This window comes from Oryza glaberrima, chromosome 12 (genome assembly GCF_000147395.1).
Source record: "Oryza glaberrima chromosome 12, OglaRS2, whole genome shotgun sequence".
NCBI classification, from domain to species: domain Eukaryota; kingdom Viridiplantae; phylum Streptophyta; class Magnoliopsida; order Poales; family Poaceae; genus Oryza; species Oryza glaberrima.
The window spans coordinates 11,428,578-11,452,550 of NC_068337.1; the positions used below are offsets into that span (position 1 = coordinate 11,428,578).

The 23,973-nt window shown below is 37.4% G+C and overlaps 1 protein-coding gene across 1 annotated transcript; it reads right to left on the minus strand.

Annotated features, from left to right (window-relative positions):
• Nucleotides 1–1,635: 1,635 nt before the first annotated feature.
• On the minus strand, nucleotides 1,636–18,576 carry LOC127757719 (ABC transporter G family member 1-like). Its single transcript, XM_052283285.1, has 8 exons — nucleotides 17,922–18,576; nucleotides 5,809–5,888; nucleotides 4,933–5,397; nucleotides 4,425–4,511; nucleotides 4,189–4,317; nucleotides 3,209–3,400; nucleotides 3,016–3,102; nucleotides 1,636–2,542 (listed from the first exon to the last, which is right to left on the minus strand). The coding sequence occupies exons 1-8, from the start codon at nucleotides 18,391–18,393 to the stop codon at nucleotides 1,910–1,912; spliced, it is 2,145 nt and encodes a 714-aa protein (XP_052139245.1). The 5' UTR covers nucleotides 18,394–18,576; the 3' UTR covers nucleotides 1,636–1,909.
• Between the last annotated feature and the right edge of the window lie 5,397 nt (nucleotides 18,577–23,973).

Genomic DNA, 23,973 nt, shown 5'->3' on the forward strand with positions numbered 1-23,973 from the left:
CTGGTGCCGGGCAAACGGATCTGACTAAGTGAGATAGCATGAATTTACAAAAATACCCCCCATGCAAAAAGATAAAAGACAAATTTACCCAATTCAATTTATACTGCAGGATAATTAGGAGGAAAATTAGATGAATTTACACCGTTGGATCAAATATACTGCTAGTATATACTAGCAGTAGAATATACCGTAAAAGTTCCCCCAGACTATTACTGCCGGTCCAGGAAACGACAGTGATAGTGCTCCTAGGGTGTAAAAATGAAAATGAATAAAGAAAAAAGACCTCATACTCCCCATAAAACCACTTACGCTGCCACCTCGATGATCTATATCACCTCCGGTGCTGAAGCCTTTGTTGAACACCCACTTGAAGTTTTGCCGCTTAAGATTCATGGCTCTAGAGACTATCACCACCTAACGGCAGTACCGCCATTCTTTGATTTCCAACAACACTACGTACCATCAGCTCATAGCTAGATACCTCGTGGAACAGGGAACCACTGTCAACATCTACCCATGGGGTTTATACCAATAATGGTTACAAGGAAAAGGAGGCAGGGGAGTCGAACTGGTCGACATGGTGCTTCCTTATTGTGCCCATTATTGGTCTGTCTATGAGTTCTCCACTGGCCTGCCATCTAGTGTGCTCTAGGATATCTTCATCTCGCCTCCCTATACTTTCAATTCGTGCCTTCATCCCTGTCCAGATCTGGCCAAAGGAGGTGCCATATATGTCAGTTGACTCCTTTTTCAGGCACTATCACAGTCGGTCACCTGAAGTTTTATGATTTTACGGAGTCATCAACATTTTTAACCTTGACAAGCTTTGGTGTTACAGAATCACCAACCACCTTGATCTCTAGAAACTCCTGAACAAGATGGGTTTACAAATCAAAACCGGCTAGAAGAACCGATTCTAATGAATTAGGGGTAAACATCCATCTTATAGGTGGAACGGAAGGTTTTTGGAACAAACTTATAAAGAAATTCGCAGTCCTGCGACAAGAATGAACAACTTACAGCGGAAACCTACTTGTTAAATTTACACCAATCGAACACCTTAATTTATCAGTACCTTTAGTTTTGCAGAACTTTTTTCAAGACAACACCAATATGCATTATCACATTGTAGTTGCAAACAATAGCTAGTGTTTCTTTATAACTTGTTATAATAGGAGCTAATATTGCAGAAACATAGCTTATATATCTTGCATATAGTGATGTTAGTGACAGCAGCCATAGATGCAGATTAAGAGAAGAATTCTGACAATTCTATATATCCACAGAATGGAGGAGATAACAGGATCTGAGGTGGAGAATTGTATTTTGTATATATCTTATTTCTTAAAGGTGTACACATCTCAAACAGCAATGCGTTCTACTACCATTTATTTTGTTTTATCTATAGAATCCTTTCATATGGATTTGTCCCAAACTTTTTCTCTCCCAGAAGAAAAGTTTCAAACCAGGCCGTTTGTAAATACATCACTGTATAAATATTCATTATTTCTTCACATTTCACTCTTGCTGTCACTTTTCAGGAAGAACATTAAAATATGTCGGTGCTTACATTAGGCATTATTGCTCCATATATTCATTTTTGGAATGCAATACTTGGCATTAAGAAAATTGAAATATGAAGAAATGACATCTTACCACCGATGCGATAGGAGCAATGTTAGCCCTTTAACACTGTGCAACGAACCGTTCACGATAACTTGGTTTACCTTAAAAAATCCTTTACAATTTTTTCCATTGGCAAAGGACTAAAATGCCACAAAATACCCGTTAGGAATTATCAAGCTCAAATGACATAAGTACACACTACTGTAGTACATTCTGTACTTCAAATTTTATTTGTGTTTAGTGATCCCTTCCTCCTGGCCGGGTTTTCCAAGAGAGAAGACGACTATTTAAGCCGTCTAAATCTAATCCCTCTCAGTTTTAGCCTGAGCTCCTCTGCAATCTTGACAATAACGAAGAATATCATCCTGTATGTCACCATCATCCCAAACAGGATAGCAAGGTTTACCCACTTTGAATAGCCCATCTCCACTTGCAGCCTTTCCTTGAGAACCTGAAGACCACTGATAGTGGCATTGGCCTCGATGAGCTGATCACTTGGAAAAGACAGCCCTATGAACTCATTCTTGTAAAACCCCTGCACCGCATACTTGTGGAAGGAGATGTAGTAGCAAGGGTACTTCCACACCGGCTTCGGGAGCTCGTTCGGGAGGCGGAAGAAGCCACCATTGAGCATCATCATGCCCTGTATCCCGGCACCGATGATGATTCCCATGAGGAAGTCTGGGACGATGACTGCGATGATCATCATCATGCTCTCTACCAGCAGCGTGCACATGCAGAGTGTGGCGACGAAGTATGCGAAGTGTTCCGCACCTCGGGTCAGCCCTGTGAGGTAATACATCATTGCTCCGGGGATCACAGCGATGACGGCAAGGTAAGGGGTGGCTGAGAGGGTGTTTGAGATTACAAATTCCATGACTCCGTAATGGCCGCTCAATCTCTCCCTTCTGAATAACTGATTTCCAAAAAATGTTCTCAGGAGTTATGGTATGATTTATGCGTTATTACAGCGGAAGAAGGAAAACATTTATATCTGTTTGACTTCTTGTTTGAACAAAGATGTTATTTTTTGAATAAGGAAAATAAAATACTGTTTTGTTTTATTAGTACAAGAAGAAACATTTCCTGTCATTGAAAAGTATCACTATACTGTTTTCTTCTAATAAATTGTAAATCCAGTTCCTTTGTATTTTAAAACACTAGTGTAAGATGTCACTCATATTGTTTCTTCTAAATATAAATATTAACATATATAGAGACATCTGGACGAGTGCTTTACATTTAGTTTTCCCAAATATAAATCAGATAACTGTAACACTGAGAATTCAATTCTACAAGAGAAAATAATTAGTGGGATTTGAAAATATAATAGTTCTAAGGGAAACAATGTTGCAGAAAATTCCAGTTTACATCAGGATAGAACATTACCTTTATGTCCTCTACGAAAGAAGGGAATCCTCCAATTGCCATGAAAGTTACAAGCGCGGTTGTATACATTATTACTTCACATCTACTCTGAAACATTTGAGCAAGTATATCAATACAACTGTACATAACACGGATTATATGTTTCCCTAGGTAAAACCATATATTTCTAATGAATATTTATTACCCAACTCACCTGGATAGAACTGTAGCTGTAACCAACTTGGTAGAAGATGGTGCCGAGGCAAATGCCAATGCCCAAATAAATGCCCAAACGCATCCAGTAGTAGCCTATGTCCCTGTGCATATTTAGGAAGGATCTTCTTGTTAGCACAAGGAGCTTTGTCAAGAAGCTGGCTTGCTCTTTCCTTCTAAATGGAGTTCCACCCTGTTAACACATAATACAAAAGCAAATATATATCTATGAGGCCATGAAGCATCAATGCAAACATAATAATTTAACAACTAATTATGTTTCAAACTTCTATGATGTACTTTTAGTAGCTCTATCGAAACGAACGATTACCGTGAGCATACGCAAAAAAAGAAAAAAAAACTATAATATAGATTTAGCGGTTTTACTATTTGAAACAATGATGAAGTGACTTCGATAAAAAAACAGTATTTAGTAGAAAAGTATTGTCAAATTGAAAATAAAGCAAAACACATATTTATTGATAGCAGTTAAAAGAATGACTTTTTGGAGAAAGCAAACTTTCATATAGTAGGTTGGCAAAGGCAGGGGACATGATCAAATATAAACAGTAACAAAATGCAATGGTGAAGGACTGCATGTTCATTGAAATGAAAACTGGATGGTTGTAAGAATTGGTCTATAAAAATTCATAGAATGCTGAGTAACAATTAAATTTTTTATTTATTCATAATTTCTTTATATATATACCACATATCCGTCCATAGAGTTTTATCTGTGATTACAGAGTGCCCTGTGAACAAAACTAAGAGCATGCTATCTCCGTTCCACGTTACAAGACGTTTTGTCCTCTTCTTCTCTCATCTAGATTTACTAACATATCCATATATATGAATTTGGACACATATATAAAGACATATGGATCCATGCATGAATCTATTGAAAACCCAAAACATTTTATAATGTGAAACAAAGGAAGTATATCTTAAAGAAAATTCAACTAATTAATAATCGTAACATACCATCCCTTTCATCTCAACTATCTCATTGGCTGTTTTCTCTGAATAAGTGGAGGAGTGGTATGCATTTGTTAGAATATTTGTTGCTTCAGCTGCTGTTTTTCTGTTAGCCTTGGAGCTTTCCATAGTTCCCTAAATACATTGTAATGCTAAGTAAATAAATATACTTCCAACAGTCCTGGCAGAAAAGAATGTTATTACAACATGGTTGTCAAAATGTGATAATAAAACACCTATACCTCATCAAAGTCCTTGTTGATTGTTCTCAGGAAGTGGTCGGATGGGTTCCTCAGGTGTGGGCATGGAAAACCACTTTGGGTAAAAAACTGAAATAGATGAATATAGATGTGCAATGTCAAGAGCAATTAAAGAGATTTTGGTAATTAGTTACAAACATAGTTGTTAGGCTGACATATTCTCCCTCTAGTCCCACTGAATGGAAAATACATTTCGGACACTGATCGAAGTCCAACTTTGCTAAATGCATATGTTTTCTTATTTACGAATACAACGGATTCTAGTTTCTTTTGAAGAGATTAAGAATAAAGGGAAAAGACTATAATGTCCATCATTAAATGAGGGGTAGTTAATGAGTGGAGCGTGTTTATGTGTAAAATCGGGTGAAAATTAAATGAGGGGTGGTTGGATGGAAAAGTAGTACCTAAAATCTTTGTGAATAAAATTTGAATCAAAAGTCAAAATCCCAGTGAAAATAGATAGCATATAAGAAGAGTGTCAATTAATTACCTCGGTAGCATTAGAAACTGTTCCAAAGAATACCATCCTCCCATAGGCTAGCAATAAGAGACCATGGAAGAGGTCAAAGACGTCGCCACTGGGCTGGTGCACAGCGGCAATGACAGTCATCCCTTCCCTGGCAGCGACCCGGGTGATGTGGCTCATGACGTGGTAGGAGGCGGCGCTATCCAGCCCGCTGGTGGGCTCGTCGAGGAAAAGCAGCCGCGGCCGTGTCAGCATCTCAATGCAGATGCTCATCCGCTTCCGCTGCCCGCCGCTGATGCCCTTGGTGATACGGCCGCCGATGCGCGTGTCCATGTTGTCGCTAAGCCCCATCTCCCGGATTACACGCTCCGCGTGGGCGCGCTTCTCTGACGCCAGCATCGTGTCAGGTAGCTGCAGGTGAGCCGAGTAGTAGACGGCTTCTCTCACCGATAGAGTCGACATGAGCACGTTGTCTTGGGTTACATATGCCTACACAAGAATTATAATTATTTTTTTAGCTGACAGTAAAGAATTAATACTTTTTGGGCTGTGCACTTCATGTACACATCTATATGGGCTGATCAGTTTGGCATGATAATGCGGTGAAATAAAATTCCTCACAGAAAAAAAAACAGAGACGAGAGACAAGCCTCACCTCCTGTGAAGCTTAAAAAATATTCTTTGTTAAGAGTTTCATTATTAATTCATGTATTATTGTATATAATTATTAGCTAATTGATTATTACAGTAGATATTTTGTCAGTGTAGTATGCAATTACAACAAAGTGCATAAAAGGCAGCAAATTAAAAGCATGGCTAGTAATTAACCTTGACCTTTCCCGAGATAAATGGTTGGAAAATACAATTGTGAGTGACAGAGCTGATATAATGATTTCTTACCGAGGTTCCGAAGGCAAGCTTTTCCTGCCGGCCATTTATTAAAATCACACCGGTTTGATTCATTTCTGGTCCTAACCGTCCTGCAGTGCCATAAATTCATCAATGGTTAAAACGAGAGATGGAGAAGAGTATGGAGACGAATAGTATAAATTTACTAAGCATTATAATCTTGCATCCATGAACAATATATATGATTTATATTGTCTGCTGCCATCTTGGTTCAGCATGAAAAAATGGAAAAAAAATGCTGAATAAAAGCTACACTTGGCAACATTATGTCTAACATGAAATAATATCATAAAAAATGTTCTTTATGATATTTTTTTAGATAAATGTTTTTTATGATATTATTTCATCTAAACTAATCACCAGGCGCAAATATCCAGCAGTCCAATAGAGGGTTTATTCTTGGATATTTATCGACAAGATACTACAGAAAGGATCGTCGAAGATCAATAGTAAATTTTAGGGTAAAATTTATTTTTAAGCGAGGGTTAGTCGAAGCGAATTAAAATCATATGAAAAGTCACTGTCTCTCTGTTTGGAACAATGTACAGTAACAGGAGGAGGCAAAACCGAGGAAGAATTTCTTGCACCATTTACTTTTGCACCAATAATGTCGGAAAATAAATGTCCAGTAAAAGTCAATATTTACTTTTGCTATGTTGAAGAATGAGATGAGACGAAATTCCTTCATCTCAAACCCCAATTATCTATCGATTGTGTTAATTTTTTACATTTTCTGTTATACGGCTGCATTCGTGTACTTTGTGTTCTTACGTTTTGTCTTCCATTCCAAACAAGCTCTTAATCTTTGAAATTTGCTCAAAGTCTATTTTTACCTTAAACTATAAAACCGGTTTTTTTTTACCCCCACCCTCCATTTTTTAAACTAGACAAGAAAAATACTATGATAATATTTTTATTGATTTTGCTTGCAATGGAATTGCCTTTCCTAGTTCATATTGACATTGCACTCGTTCTTACGTTTTGTCTTCCATTCCAAACAAGCCCTTAATCTTTGAAATTTGCTCAAAGTCTATTTTTACCTTAAACTATAAAACCGTTTTTTTTTACCCTCACCCTCCATTTTTTAAACTAGACAAGAAAAATACTATGATAATATTTTTATTGATTTTGCTTGCAATGGAATTGCCTTTCCTAGTTCATATTGACATTGCACGCATTGTCCATGTAGATGTCACCTAAGTAGGCCCACAATTACGAAACTTCCCTAAATTAAGTTTATGTGAGAAAAAAAAACCACTAGCTCTAGTACATCGATCAGAAATCCATATGTTTTAGACCCAAGTATATGGTTTTAAAAAGTTGAAAGTGAGAAATAACCGTTTCTGTAATTCAGGATGACGAATGGACTTTGAGCAAAGTTGAGGGCAAAAAATAGGTTTTACCCTAAAATTTGTAGCTGCCCACTTCCCTCTAGTACTCACTCCTTCCAAAAGTCTAAGTCCTATTTTATTCTTTGATTTTTTCTAAAAGTCTAAGTCCTATTTGTAGTTATTATATGCTATATTAAACTTTTGATCGGAACCGAAGAAATCATTTTAATACTTATTGGTTGCATGTTTATTAGTTTTGTCACAAGATGAATGAGTTAACTATACCTTGGTCTTGGTGCAAAAAAAAAAAGGACCTAGACTATTTGAAGGAGGGAGTACTAACGTACATGGTGTGCACTCAGGTGAAAGTGAAAAAAATACTATGCGTCCATTTTATATAATAAGTTGTTATGATATTTTGCTAGTCAAACATATCTAAGTTTGATTAAGTTCATAAAAAAATTTTTAAAAAAATTATAATACCAAATTAGTTCCATTAAACTAATATTTAATATATTATGATAATATGTTTGTTTTGTATTGAAAATGTTGCTTTATTTTTTTAACAAATTTGGTCAAACATAACAAAGTTTGAATAAGAAAAAAGTCAAAGGAATTGTAATATGAAACGAAGGGAGTAGTAATTACACAATTTTTTTATAAACTAGGAAGATAGCCCGCGCGTATGCGCGGGCATGTATCATGGTTATATTTTGATGAATTTATATGGGTGGAATATCAAACGGATGGCATATACCATGCTTCATAAGTTCGTTTTCCTCACAAATTTCTTTATCGTTTTGGTATTGCTCAAATAAATTTTCTAAGCTATTTGTTAGCTTTATACTATATATAATAGTACTTAATTCATCTATACAACTAAATATTTACAGCCTTCCTAGTTATTTAAAAATAAGGTAGACTTAATTAGTTTGTTTGTTTACCATACATTTCTAATAAATTAAGTTTGGATAAAAAGTAAGGTGTTTTTCTTTTTTAATTGAATGTTTAGAGCCTTGTTTTACAAATCTTAAAAAACAATTATTGCTAATAAATATGTTTATTTGTACTATCAAGCTAGACCTCTCTCTAATTTGTTCATATTGACGTAATTTGTTACACATACTTTATATGATCAATAAATGCGAAGGAGATATACATAATCTAGAACTTGCTTCCCTATGATACGTCTGACCTATAGAGCTTTTTAAATATACCTAGTCAATATGAGTCTTAAATTTTAAATCTAATACTAACAAATATTACTTTTAACCAATTAGATATTGCTATTTTAGTGTGAATTACATATATAATAATACGTGAAGTAACTCATAATGCCATGGCATCGTAGATAGAGGGAAGGCCAATTTAATTGATATGGCAACGGCTGTTTCAGTTTAAGTGAAAATTAAAAACCATTTCTTTACAAATTTGTTAGATGTTCTACAATTGGTTCAATTTATTCCCTATTGACAATTTTTTTTCTATTTTATACCAGTTATTATGAATCTTAATTTGTTGGTTTAATTATGTATAGATCAATAATTAGAATAGATATGAGACATGTAGCTTAATATAACTATGGATGTTTCGATATTATTGGTTGTTTCTCTTTTATCATTGTTACTCCAAAAGATACAGAGAGAAGTGGAGAGCGGAGAACCCAAGCCCAAAAGTGGAGGGAACGGAAAGCGTTGTGCGTATGTGATGGTGAGGGTGAGGTGGAGGGGACTTTGTTTTTCTAATTTTTCTAAACGATTTAAGTTAAAACCGATTATCATGTATTTTGTTTTTTAAAAAATCTTTTTTAATTTTAAAGACATCACGATGACTTAAAACAGATCAGATCTTAGATACACCGATTTAAGCTGGACAATTTATCAAGAGACTGCCAAATGCATTGGTTCAAATTAGCTATGTAATGTTGCCGCAAATCATGCAAACTGATTTAATTAGCTATGTTATATTGCCGTTAATCTCCTTTCACAAATCATGTATAACTAATTTAATTAGCTATATATATGTATAATCTTAGTGTTAATCTCCTAGCTTCCATTTATATATATTGCCGTATATATAATAAATATAGCTATGAGTTAGTGGTAACACAATATGGGAGCTAATCAGCTTGTGCTACGTATATACAGAGATAAGTTAATTAGCGATAAATTTGCCGCCGCGGCCAAACCGGCTCGTAACCGGACGCGCGGTATAGCATGATAGACCGTCTGAGTCCACCTTAGAAAAACATAGGTCTTTTCCCTGTCTTATTTTTTTATTAAGATGAAACTAATAGTAGAGAATGCATGATGGGTCCACCTTATTGAAAGGAAAATCGATGGTTAGATTTTGTATTTTTAGAATATTTATGATTTTCTTTGATTTATTAAAGCGCCGAGTGACATCCTAGAAGCGTTTGTAGGAGTGACATATGACGATTTAGAAGTGTTTGTAGAAAGTTTAATGGACTTTTAGCATATAATAGATATATACATAGATAGATAGTTTTAAAAAAAACATAGCCCTGGATTTTCATTTAAATCGATGCGTTTAGTATTTAAATCATTAGATTAGATTGAATAAAGAATTTAGTCTCTTCCTGTCCTCTCTCTCTCACCTACGTACTTCTGTTGACCATCTATTTTTATGGATGCATGTATTTTTGACTGTCTTTTTTTATCTAAGTTTTTGTATGATTCTTTTTGTGAACAGCAGGTAATTGCTTTCAATCGTTGGTACGTATGTACCAGAGAACAGTTATACTCTGTGTATCATATAAGTAGGAGGAATTTATTAATTTTTTAATAATAGATCTAATCTAATGGTGTAAAATAATGGGTCCACCAATTTAAGTGAAAATTGACGGTGAGATTAAACAGTGTCATGTGGCGGCTTATGAGTATTTATAGGAATGCCACGTGGCGACTTAAGAGCGTTTCTAGGAAGTTTAATGGACTTTTAGTATATAATAGATAGATGAAGTTTTGAAATGTTTTTTTTTGAAGGGGTTTGTTATCTACATATTTATATTCATCATAAAATTTGATCCATTGTCTTTGTACGATCAGTAAAGTATACTGTAAGAACATTTCGAGTGGTCGAAGTGAACGAAACAACAAAAGAATGGACTAAGGATCGGTTAATCTCATCCTTAAGAGCCTCATCGGTTGGATTATCCATTATCTTTATGTCCGCTAATTTAAACAGGCAAACCTCTATTTTCTTTTGACAGAGTTCTCAATTCACCACCCTCATTTTCTGCGTGCATGTTTTTCAAACTGATAAATGTGAGTTTTAAAGTTGTTTTAAAAATCATATTAATTTATTATTTTTAAAAAACTAGCAAATACTTAATTAATAATGCGCTAATAAGATACTCCGTTTTGTGTATACTGGAGGTGAGTTCCCAGCCTCACCAAACGAACAAGAATGTCCTGAAAAATATTTTGTAATTTGTCTATTGCTTCTGTAATTGATTTGATATGATGAAATCAAGGAAGTATCTTATGACATCTTAGGAACTGAAGCTCCTAAATGTAATATATAATATTTTAAGAGAAATTGATGATTGTTTTCTTTTAAAACAAAGAAACGATATTAGGTATTCTTTCCCTTTTGACCGGTGAGAGTATCGTTTCTGTTCGGGTGTACGTTTCTGGGCTTTGGACCACGAATCAGTGCGGTGTCCTCCACCTGAAGCGATTGCATCAAGGCACTGTTTCGTACTTATACCTGAAGCGCGTTGGAGACGAGGAGTTGGCTGTGTTTAGTTTCACATTAGAATTGAATTGAAAGTTCGAAGAAATTGAAATGATATGATGAATAAGTTGGAAGTTTGCGTGCGTGGAAAGTTTGATGTGACGGAAAAGTTAGAACTTTGAAAAAAAAAGTTGGAATCTAAGGCCGAGTTTAGTTCCAAACTTTTTCTTCAAACTTCCAACTTTTCCATCACATCAAAACTTTCCTACACACACAACCTTCTAACTTTTTCATCACATCGTTCCAATTTCAATCAAACTTCTAATTTTAGCAAGAACTAAAGACACCCTAAACAGGGCCTACATAGGCACAGCGTTAGCGGCGTGAGTGTAACGACAAACTAATTCCTTGACTGCCCACCTAGGTCAACATTAGGCCATTCCCAACTCAATGACTAGAATAATATCTACCATAGTATTAAATAAGCTGTCATCTAGAATAGAAAATGATGTGGCAAGTAAATAAATGTGAAAAGAGAAGAAAATCATGTCTTGCATGAGACATGATTTATACACAACATCCAAAATATCATGTGAAATAAGTAGCATTAAACTAGTTTCTTATTGATGTGGAGTTTATAGAAACTATGTCTAATGTTTTGGGTTGGAAATGGCCTTATACTGTTATATTTAATTTCTTCGATAAATTAATGATGGCCCAATTATCCTTGAATACTAAAAGAAGTCTTCAAAACCTTAAACCTCACTAAAATTAAATCCTTAAACCTCAGTAAAATTGTTTTGAAAACATATCCACACGTATGTAATTGCGAATTTTAGATTGGGTTATTTGAGGGCTAAATTCTCTATTTGATAGGCTAAGTTTCTAATTTAAATATGGATGTATATATCCTATTGGATGCAAAAACTGGGTAAAAAATATTCTTCTCTAGATAAAAAAAATTGTAATTGTGGCCATCAGGATTTAATCTTGATTTGGACTGATCACTATGCACCCACTAGTTCACAGTATACCTCTAGTTTATGTCTTTTTTTTAGCATTTACTTCATTTGTATATTACTGATGAGATGATTACGTTATTGACAAATACTCTTTTCATCTCATAGAAAACAAATTTAATACATGATGTAATATATCTTAGTAATAATTTAATACATGATGTAATATATCTTAGTAATATAAATCTGAATGCAACTCTGCTGCCTAGATTCTATTAAAATGCGTCATATCTTTTATTTATTTTTTAATAGGACGGAGACAATATATTGTAGCAACAAGCCACTGTAACACAATACATACTTTCTCTGTACGTCTTAATGATAGGCAGCCAGAAGAATCTTCGATTGATTGCTTTTAATTAATTAGTTAACTAATTATCAATGACTTAATTAATTTTCTAGTTAGCGTCAGAAGGGCAAAGCAGCAGTAGGCGTATGCATGTGTCCAGCTCCAGCGCCTTGGATTGCGACCATTATTATTCATTATTTTTCCGCGAGTCCAAGGTTATAGAGAGTTAGTATTAGTTTAAGTTTTTGATTTACCTTGCGGTCAAACCAGCAGGCTGTGGTTATAAAACAATTACGCAATCATTTTTTTGTTACCCGATTAGGCGCGCTGCTTATCCTGTTGATGTTACCATCAACTCAAACTTGATATGGGTTAATTAGATCAACAAATTATGAGATCGATTAGTTAAGAATGAACTGTATGTATTACTCAATACCAATAGCATTAGTTTGCATGAATATTCTTACCCCAACTTGGCCAATTAATGTTTGTTAGACGGCATGTAGGGATCAAAAATATTAGTACTAGATCTCTTTGAAAGGGGAGATTTGCAATAATGACGCTGCAAACATTAACCTTTACTATAATGATACTGGACCCACATTTCATAGATAGGGTGCACTAGTATGTAGTAATAATTATTGTACGAAACTATGTGATATCGGGCACTTTACATGAATATTATATATTATAGAAATGCTAGATATGGATATATGTTGCAATATTAAGAAAGTGATGTTTGGGGTGATGTTTCGACATACTCGCTACTATCGAAAGGCACATATATATAGATTGACACTATAGATAGTGGAATAGCTAAAATTGGCACTTATAGTATTTTTCCCATCTCCATGGGCTAATAAAAAATTGGCACCTTTAAACGGTTATATGCGTCGGTTCTATAAAAAACCAACATGATCTCTTTTTTTAAAAAAAAAAACTGACATCTCTATTTTATTATAGGTGCCAGTGAATTAAAAAGCCAACATCAATAATATATTATAGATACCAGTTTTTTAGAAACCAGCACACGAAAAATCGAGCCGAGCCGACCACTCGTCCTTATTCGCTCGAGCTGATAAGAAGAGCAGGACATGGTCCCTCTCCCCGGTGTCCCTTTCTTACACGCCTTTCTCTCTCAATCTTCCTCTCGCATACTTCTCTCTCTTCTCACGTGCGACTCCGCCCACCCAGCTGCGGAGGCGACCATCCCCACCTAGCGGCGACGCTATCTCCTCCACCAGATTCGACGGGAGGGGAGGCAGCGAGCTACCCAAGCGACAGTGGCTACGCACTCCCCTCCGCTACATACGGTGCCCCCTCCACCAGATCCGGTGGGAGGGAGGTGGCAACAGGCGTGGCACCCTCCGCTCCTCGACATCGGCCCATTCTTTGTGTTCTTAGTGTTTGGTCTTCTTGGATTAAATGTTCATTCTATGAATTAAATGTTCTATGGAATTTGGTTGGGCAAAGAGGTGCAGGTTCCCGAATCGGCACCTTTTAGCTCTCCTCAAAGATGCCGCTTGTTGGGTGCTGGTAGGGAATAAGTCACTACTACAACAAAGAAGAGGATAGGTGTTGATTGGGAACCGGCTTTAGGTGACAGATTTCTCCACCGGCACCTATCCGTTGTTTTGAAGTAGTGACTTGTATTTTGAGCTTTAGAATATAATAAATTGTATATAGCGGGTTATTTTTGCAGGAGATTTAAGATGCACTAGCTAGTGGGTAATGATGTGACATATTTATATCTTGAGTTTTAGAATATAGTAATTGTTACTAGTGAAAAGCATCAAAAGTTATAGGTAAGATTGTAGGCAACGAACATGGATTATTCTATCCGAATATTAACTGCACAAATTAATCTGATACAGCCCATCATCACTTGTCATTTGTGAACTATTACTTTATTATTATTATTACTATGTACTTAGGCCAACACGATAGTTATTACTACTATATACATCAAGTTACCAACTATATGAATTCGTATATCTGACATATGTTAATTTACAGGAGATCAAGTATAAAAGGTCCATCTATAATTAAACTACTATATAACTAAAACTTTGTACGAGAACACTTCAGAAATATTTTTATTTACAACATTAAAGCAGTTCCTAAGACGAGGGGAGGAGAGGGCTTAGCCTCCCTCCCATCTAGCTTAATATTTTAACCAAAATTAGCATTATCACCCCCTTAGCAAATAAATTTTGTGGCTAAAGTAAGAATTGGGCATCCGACCTTGCTAAAAATCAGGCAGTCCAAATATTTTATTACATTTTAACATCAGCAAATTCAAGTTATATGTTGTAAAAAAATTAGTCATTAAAACATTTGGGTGAAATGTTTTCCCTCCTTCCTAAATTGATTAGGTCACCCCCAACTCAGAAACTATCAAGTAGTTTTCATACTTGTCATGTCATATAGACACTATGTGTAGAAACTATACATCCAATGGATGGTGTTTTCAAATTAAATTACCATCCAATCATCTCTCTTCTCTCTCCTTTTATCCACCTATCCTATTATTTTTATTCTTGATTATTGTGTAGAGATGGTTTCTTGCATGAGAAATGGTTTCATCATCTTTTTACCTCTCTGCTCATTAACTCTCTTGCTACGTCATATTTTTGCTTATGTTACAATGTATTCAATGCTATGGACACTAGATGAGATGGAGGGTTGGGGATGGCCTTAGCACCCCTCCCATCTAGCTTAATATTTTAACCAAAATTAGCATTATCACCCCCTTAGCAAATAAATTTTGTGGCTAAACTAAGAATCGGGCATCCGACCTTGCTAAAAATTAGGCGGTCCAAATATTTTATTACATTTTACCATCAGCAAATCCAAGTTATATGTTGTAAAAAAATTAGTCATTAGAACATTTAGGTGAAATGTATTCCCTCCTTCCTAAATTGATTAGCATATAATGGTATTCAAAATTTCTTAAATTGATCATCATATAACCGTATGGATACGGATTTTATCAGAATACAATTAATGCATTGTGCAAGAATGTGTGCATGCTAAGGTGTAATTTGTATGGTGTTTTAATCGATGCATGCATTCTGAGAGAATGTGTGTATGGTGTCTTGATTGATGTGATTTAAATTATCCTTGGTATTGATGCATAAACATATATGATGATCAATTTGGAAAGAAGGGAGTAAAACACAACAAAATACTAGTTGAAATTTTTTATTCTCATACATAACACATCAGATTTTAGAAGTTAAAATAGATATTTATTTTATCAAAATATAATTATCTAATATCTTATTATAAAGATTTAGTGATTTAATTACGATGTATATATACAACGGCGTAACCAGTTTGCAAACCGAATAGAGTCTTTGCATTTTATCTTTATGTTTACTGTTACATGCATGTATTCCAGCCCATCAGCCATCAATCAGCTCACTCGAACGGGACCAAATACGATGTATTACAACTAGGGAGATCTAATTTCCTATACTGTTGAACTATACCCTACAGCTAAGTACAGTGGATGCGTGTGCACTCAATTAGTTGTACTCCAGTTCACAATTATGGTCTTAGTAGTGTGCACGCAAACCTCTCCCTCGATCAGTTCGGCACCTAAATAATTGAACCCCAACCACACCCGCGGTTGAATTTGTCTCATTTGGGCATAGTGATTATAACACCAATTCAAAACAAGTAGACAGACACTATACTTGTTTTAAATTTTGGTGAATGGAATTCTGCATATACGACTTTCATCGACCCAGCTCGCTTGTTCATCCTCTTAGCTCGATTAGGCCGAGGCTTTTCCTCCGCTCTTGAGACGCCGACGACCCCTTCCTGCTAGCGGCAATGGCGAATTGGCGACTCTTCTCCCCGCGGCAGCGACGGTGACCCCTCACCGATGGCGACCCCTCCTCCCCGCAGCAGCGGCAGCACACTCGGCAGCAGCGATTAGACGACTGTGGTCAGAGCTTTAATTTCCTCCTCTCTCCCAATGCTTCTGACCCCCTCCCACCAGATCCAGAGGTGCAGCAAGCCACCAGTTTCCCCTTGGCCAGATCCATACGCAAAGGGAGTGGGACTGGGAGATGGCCGCCTCCTCAATCCCGGCAAAGGACAAGAGTCCATGATGCAGCAGTCATGACAACAGCGAGCAGCAGTCGCGTGCGAGCAAATTCGCGGCAATGACAAGCTCGTCGTGGTAGTGGCGATGTCTCGATCCATCGTCATTTTTGGCAGATCCCATCCATCCACCACCGCCACCTCGCAGGCACGCCTCGCCGGCTCTACCGATCGAGATAGAAGATGAACAAGAGAGAGGATGAACACAAAAGAATAGGTTTGGGTAAGAACAGGACACAATTCTTGACGGTAATGGCTTGCTTCTAATTTTATAATATTTTAGTGGCACGTAATGTATATCATAAATAGTAGTGCTACTTTTTTAATTGAGCAAATTTGCAATGGTATAAATCCAATTAACCCTTATTGCTATACACATAAAACGGTACTGCTATATTTTTAAATTTTTAGGCAATAGAAAAAAATTAAAATTATTTCTGTAGATCTCGTTGAGAATTTCATAGAAGAGTTTGTCTCTGCATGAAGGTATTTGAAAATATTTAAAATCCAATAATTCAAATAGATCTTGAAATGAATATTCGAACATGTAAATGACCTTAGATGAAAAGATTATCAAGTATAGAGTTGTAGATTTGGGTCGGTTCTACCATTCTTATCTAAAATTGTTTCCATTCGACTTTGAAAAATATGCACGTGTGAGTGGGTATGTATCATATTTGCCTGTTCTTAACTTTGGCTCCCCTATAGCTCAGGAAAGACGAAAAATGCGTCCGTTTTATGTACATGAACCAACATAGCTAGTGCATCACCTATTTGATATTTTCTAATTAACGTGCCTGAGGATTATCCTCATGGTATAATTTAAAACGATACCCAGAGGTTTTATTTTTACAAACATGAAAAGGATGGGGAGATAGCAAAATATATATCATTCCGTAAAGATAGACATAAATATAAATATAAATTGCGCATCTTAAATTTTTATATGTACTTGGACTTTGAAACAAAATGTTTTGTTGGGAGAGAATTGTCTTCGTTAATCACACAATATTTTGAAGGTTGATTCTATTTGGGGACAAATTAAGGCTTCCCTTGAACACAGGATTTTTGAAAACAGAGAAACGCAACAATACGTAGGAATAGATTCCATGCCCATTGATTCGCATGAAAGTCTCAAAAAATCAATGGAGGAAATTACTGGTGCAAAAAAAAAAAAACCCAAGGAAATCAATACCCTATTCATTGTCCCAAGAAAACAATTTAGTTTCACAAATAAAATTTTGATAGGTTGGTTAATGTTAAAAGTTTGTTATATTTCTCTATATTATTTTCTTGAGATTATCCAACAGACGCATATGTACGCACCACTACAGACGTAATACCACAATCATACCCCTGCGAATGTGTCCGCTAACACACTCTCAGAAATGAAAACTAGTGATACATCCCTAATCACAATAAATTAAATCATGTTAAAAACCCATCTACATATGTATAATATTCGTTGGCTACAAGATTGAAATCATAATAGGACTCCATCATCACGCTACTCGTGCTTCCCCCGATAATTCTCCATTTCAATTTCAAAATAAAAAAAAGAAGAAGAAAGCCTCAAATACACAACTACTAATACTACTTTATTTAACGGTATCACAGTATGCACGTGTAACAGTGATGAGCCCGAAAACGAACCTGCGAGAGTGTCAAGAAGCGTCGTCTTCCCGCACCCCGACGGCCCCATGATCGCCAGCACCTCCCCCGGCCGCGCGTGCCCGGTGATCCCGTCGAGGATCCTCGCCGGCGGCGAGCCGCGAGTGCGGCCGGGCACCGTCACGCGCACGTCCTCCCACGTCAGGAACACCGCGGGGTCGTCGACGACGTCCGCTGCCGCCCGTGGAAGCGAAACTGCCTGCGCCGCCGGCAGCGGCACCTCGACGCCGTCGAACGTCCCCACTCCGCCGCCGGCCGACGGCGCCCATCTGTCATCGACACGTCGTCTCCTCGTCCACGGGAAGACGGCGGCGAAGAACGACGAGGTCCAACCGGTGACACCTCCGTCCGCCCGGGCGTCCGGCGTGGCGCCGCCGCCCCAGCCCCAGCGCCAGAGCGGCCGCGACGGACTTGGCGTCGGCGCCCACCGTGGCAGTGGCGACGTGGCCGCCATGATCGATAACGAGCTAGGCGTGCTTGCTTCTTTTGGTGCTACGACTCGAGCTGGGCGAAGCAGTTACTACGTTGTTTGGCTGGGCCGGGCGGGAATTAATAGCAGTGTTGATGTTGGGCAACTGCTGATCGACACGTGAAACGTCACGAAAAGAATCAAATGTTTTACGCCAAGTCGTGTTATGTGGGAATTATATTGATGTACAGTATAATCAACTGTGCAGCTACAGCGCATGGAGGACGGGGAGACAGACATTCGGTACAAGGTACATAATGGAAATGGATGTAACATAGCTAGTGCCAGTTGGTTTATTTCTACCCCTCTAGAAAACACTATGTACCTATACTTTAAATACAATTTTCTCTTAAACTACTCATCCGATCTACGATCTGATTGTACCGTTATGTTCGTAACAATTAAATCTTTATAACAAGATCTCACATGATTATATTTTGATAAAAAATATAAATTGCTTTTATAATATATCTAAATTACTTTTAGATTTCATTAAATTACTTCTTAGACATATAAAAGTAAATTCAATAAAGCGTAAAAGTAATTTACATATATTATAGAAGTAACTTATAACAAAAAGAAAGTAACTTTAATGAATGCCTTTTTTCATTGGACGTGAAGTCATATTTTTATTCCTACAACGAATTTACTTCTAATGTTGTGACAAAGTTACTTCCGTTTTGTTTAATACTAGAAAAAAAATGTCCGTGCGTTGTAACGGGTGAAGGCTATTTTAACTATGTTGTTATACAGTTTAGTTAAGATAAAATTCACTGTGAGAATTCGCTTGGATATATATTTTTTCTTTAGAAAATCATGAGTAACAATGAGAAGTCTGATCGTATTAAGTTAGCATGTGAGTTTTTTTAAGAGATTTCTAATATGACTACTTCTCAAAAGCGAACGAACTTAAAAACTGACTCAAATATGAATATGTATTTCCAAAAGAACTTGAAAATCAACTCATACACGGATGACGTACTAAAATACCGACAAAAACATCTTTAACTTTTATAATAGTAGAGATGCAAATTACTTTTAGACTTTATTGAATTTACTTTTAAATGTCTAAGACGTAATTTAGTTAAATCTAAAAGTAACTTACGTAAATAATAAAAGTAATTTACAAATATTAATATTTTTCATTATAATATAATCATGTAAGATCTTGTTGTGAAGATTTAATTGTAACGAACATATGGTGTAATCGGATTGTAGATTGGATAAGTAATTTGAGAGAAAACTTTGTTTGAAGAGGAAAAAGGGCATGCATGCATGTAGTACGATGCAGTAGACTCCACGTTTTCTCCATATTCAGGCGTCGCTGGTTACGGCAAAAACGAGAGGCCTCTCTAGATAGATTTTACAAATGGAAATGGATTTGCTGGGGGCGCTTTTCTCGCAGATTATTTCTTCACCGTGAGATCCGCGCTAAAATTACTTCCCAGTCGATTACGTGTCCGAAGATTATGAAATCGTTTTGCGCTGAAAAATAAAATAAGCACTGATGATTAAAGTCCTCAACCAAACAGGGGTCATGTTGACGGAATGTTACCTAGCACTGCTACATAAATGCGTAAAAAAGAACGGCACTATATAGATCCGAAAACGCTAAAACCTGTTAGTGAGTTCACCTAGCCATAGATCTAGTCGGGTTGCACGATTTGGATGGATGAACAGAGAGGAACAGAGAGGGCTAAGGGATGTCACCGGTTGACGCGTTGGAGGAGGAGGAGGAAATGCCGGCCATCGTCGTTGTTGTCGTGCGCTTGACGTAGACAGCGGCGACGTAGACAGCGGCGACGGTGGTCGTGACGGCGACGGTGGTCGTGGCAACGTCGATCGTAGGCGGTCACAGCAAGGCGTGGCGCGGCGGTGATGGTTTTCCCGTCACTAGCTGCGCCCCCTCGATCGGTTAGGGTTTTTGTGGGTGGAGTTGGCGGCGGCGACGAGCCTCGTATCGTGTGCCGCCCTAGCCTCCACCCTCTATTTATGTGGCGCAGGGTGATGGGGGCCTACCAGCCAATGGGCTGGGCGCCCCCGATCATAGTGCGGTCAAGGTCCCCGTTGTGCCATTGGGCCCAATGGGGAAGAGATCTATCTAACATTTTCCCCCTTGATCTCACTATTTCTTTTAGCCTTTTTCTATTCCATCACAGATTTGCACATAGAGCATGTTTCATCGTCACGGTTAATCGCCGACGGATTTGACAGCCACTATACACATCTCTATTCAGAAACAGATACTTTAACTTTTGGGTCCAGGATTCATAAGGCTTCCCTTAAACCTATGCCGGCTACATGTTCCTTGAACACGTTGGGTGGTAGGCCTTTCGTGAGCGGATCCGCGAGCATCCTTTCTGTTCTAATGTGCTCGAGATTGATTGTTTGATCTTGGACTTTGTCCTTCACAACATAGTACTTCATGTCAATGTGTTTGGCAGCACCACTTGACTGATTGTTGTGAGCGTATATTACTGCGGGTTCATTATCGCAGTATAACTTTAGTGGTTTCTCAATACTGTCAACCACCTTTAAACTGGATACGAACATTTTTAGCCAGTTCACCTGCCCCGTGGCCTCATAGCATGCTATAAACTCGGCATACATAGTAGACCCTGTAGTGATAGTCTGTTTGAAGCTTTTCCATGAAATAGCTCCTCCTGCAAAGGTGAACACGTATCCCAATGTTGACTTTGTATTATCTTTTGCAAAATCAGAATCTAAATACCCCACTATCTAGAGCGATTTTGATCTTCTGTAGGACAACATGAGGCCTTTTGTACCTTGCAAATAACGCAAAACTTTCTTTACCAATTTCCAGTGCTCTGGGCCTGGATTACTCTGAAATCTGCCAAGTAACCCTGTGACAAATGCCAAGTCAGGGCGTGTGCACACTTGCGCATACTGTACGCTTCCCACAGCTGACGCTTATGGCTTTGTTTTCATTTCATTGAGCTCATACTGATTTCTGGGACATTGTCATGCCCCATACTTTAACCCTTTGACCATAGGACCAAGTGTCGCACTGCATCTGTACATGTTGAATTTCTTCAACACCTTTGCTATATATGCCTTTTGAGAAAGTCCCAATGCATACTTTGTTCTATCTCGGTAAATCTCTATGCCCAAAACATATGAAGCCTCAACGAGGTCTTTTATGTCAAAGTTTGAGGACAGTAATTTCTTTGTTTCCTGTGATAGACTGACATCACTACTAGTCAGTAGAATGTCATCTACATACAGAATTAGGAAAATGAATCTCCCATTCTTAAACTTTGTATAAATATAGTTTTCCTCAATATTCTCTTGAAACCCAAATTTCTTTATTGTCCCATCAAACTACAAGTACCATTGTCTCGAAGCTTGCTTTAATCCATAAATGGATCTCTTTAGACGGCATCCCATATTTTCATTTCCTTTCACGACAAAACCTTTCGGTTGTGCCATGTATACTTTTTCCTCCAAACATTTAGAAGTGCCGTTTTTACATTTCCAAATCATAATGTGCCACCAGTGCCATTATAATCCTGAAGGAATCTTTACAAAAGACTGGAGAAAATGTCTCATTGTAATCAATCCTTTCTCTTTGCATGAAGCCTTTTGCCACAAGTCGCGCCTTAAACTTTTCTATATTCCCTCTGGAGTCATATTTGGTTTTGTAGACCCATTTACAGCCTACTATTTTGGCTCCTTTAGGAAGTTCTTCTAAATCCTAGACATCGTTTATTTTCATTGACTTCATTTCATCTTTCATGGCTTCCAACCATTCGGATGAGCAAGCGCTTCTCATAGCCTCTTCATATGAGGTGGGATCATCCTCCATATGCGACTCTTCTATATTATAAACTTCATAGTCATCACGGATAGCCGATCTTCTGACTCTTTCAGACCTTCTAGGGGCCTCCTCATTTGGCACATTCTGTACCTGAGGCTCTTGTTGAGCCTCCTGTTGTTGATACGAAAAACACACACTAGCCTGGAAGATCTGCTTAACTTTGGTGCAGGTCCAAAATCTTGCTTTTAGGTTCGTGAGCGTGCTAGTTGATTTGATCCTGCAATCAACGAGAAAGAAAAATAAGAAAAACCGCGGTTAAATCCATAAACGATAGCCGATCGGCCGGTCGCTGATGACATATCATTTATTTTTGAGCCGATGTTATATGTAAATCGATCGATAGTTATGAATAAGTAAGATAAGACTAAATCTACTCGATCGGCTATAGATACTAATGCTATATAATCCTTCTGTCGATGTATATTTAAACCAAGTGATTGAGATAGATCGGTCGCCATGCCGAGACAGTATAAATCACTTAGATCGAAGTATACATTAACATAAAGATTATAAACGCTTGTAGCATAGCCGATCAGATAGATCTAGCATGTATCAGCTAGTACTCCGATACCACTCTATGTTAAGATCCTAAAACAAATAGAATATATCAAACAGAAGCCTAATATACTTAATTGCGATAAGATCTTAATATAAAGGGCAGACCTAACATATCAATTAAGCATATAAAACAAAAAGCTAAGTCAGGTAAGACCGACTGAAACCCCGATACTATCTCCCTCGATGATCATAAAACAAGCTAGATATCATAATTATAAATATTACTTAATAGATCGAACTCAACCGATGCAACATTAAGCATAAAGACAAGTATGAGATCTAAACAAGATGATGAAAATATACAAGAGATGGTAGATACATGATACAATCTAGATTAATAACAGAATATAACTCTACCAATTGTTCCCAAACAATAAGAACCAGTCGATAACAAGTTATATAGCGCAACTAGCCTAGATTATAACATGTATATGATAACTCGACGGATTACATAAGCAGGGTTAAAGTATCATGAAGATGGAAGCATTAACCCCGATAATGCAAGCCGCCATAACAAGCTTTACCTCTAGTTGAAGATCGAATCGATGCAGCTCAACTCGAAAGCAAGAACTCGTCGAAATAAACGAAAGTAAAAAGGGTGGCGATGCGCCGAGATTGTATTAAACGATTGTTAATTGATTACATGGGTTCGGGTTCTATTTATACCCAAGATACAAGATATGTCCTTGCCGGACATGACATTTATCTCTAACAAACTCTAAGATACCATAAGTCTTTGCGGCAGACTTTTGTCCAAACATATCTCTAAGGAAATTACATAAAATATCCTAATTAATAGATACAGTTGCCTATCCGAGAGCCCTATCTCCGTCGCGGAAATCTTCATGAAGCACCTTGATTGATTCTAGAAACATCTTTGAAACCGTCATCATCAGAATCGGCTGCATCACCTCTATCAGCTGTGTCGGCTGTCCTTTGTCCGATCCATCTCAGCCGATGCAGACTACAGCCGATGCCTTTGCAGCCGATGCATACTATGTTCTTTGAATCAACTTCTTTGTCGAATTCACCTCGATCTCAATGTCGAACCTGGTTCATAATTTACCAAATTTGGTCGTCAACACCTGTTCAGGCACATTATATGTTTGAAGCTGTTGCAGCTCCTCCTCTGGTGTGGCAATAATTTCTGTTGAATCCTGTAGAAAGGG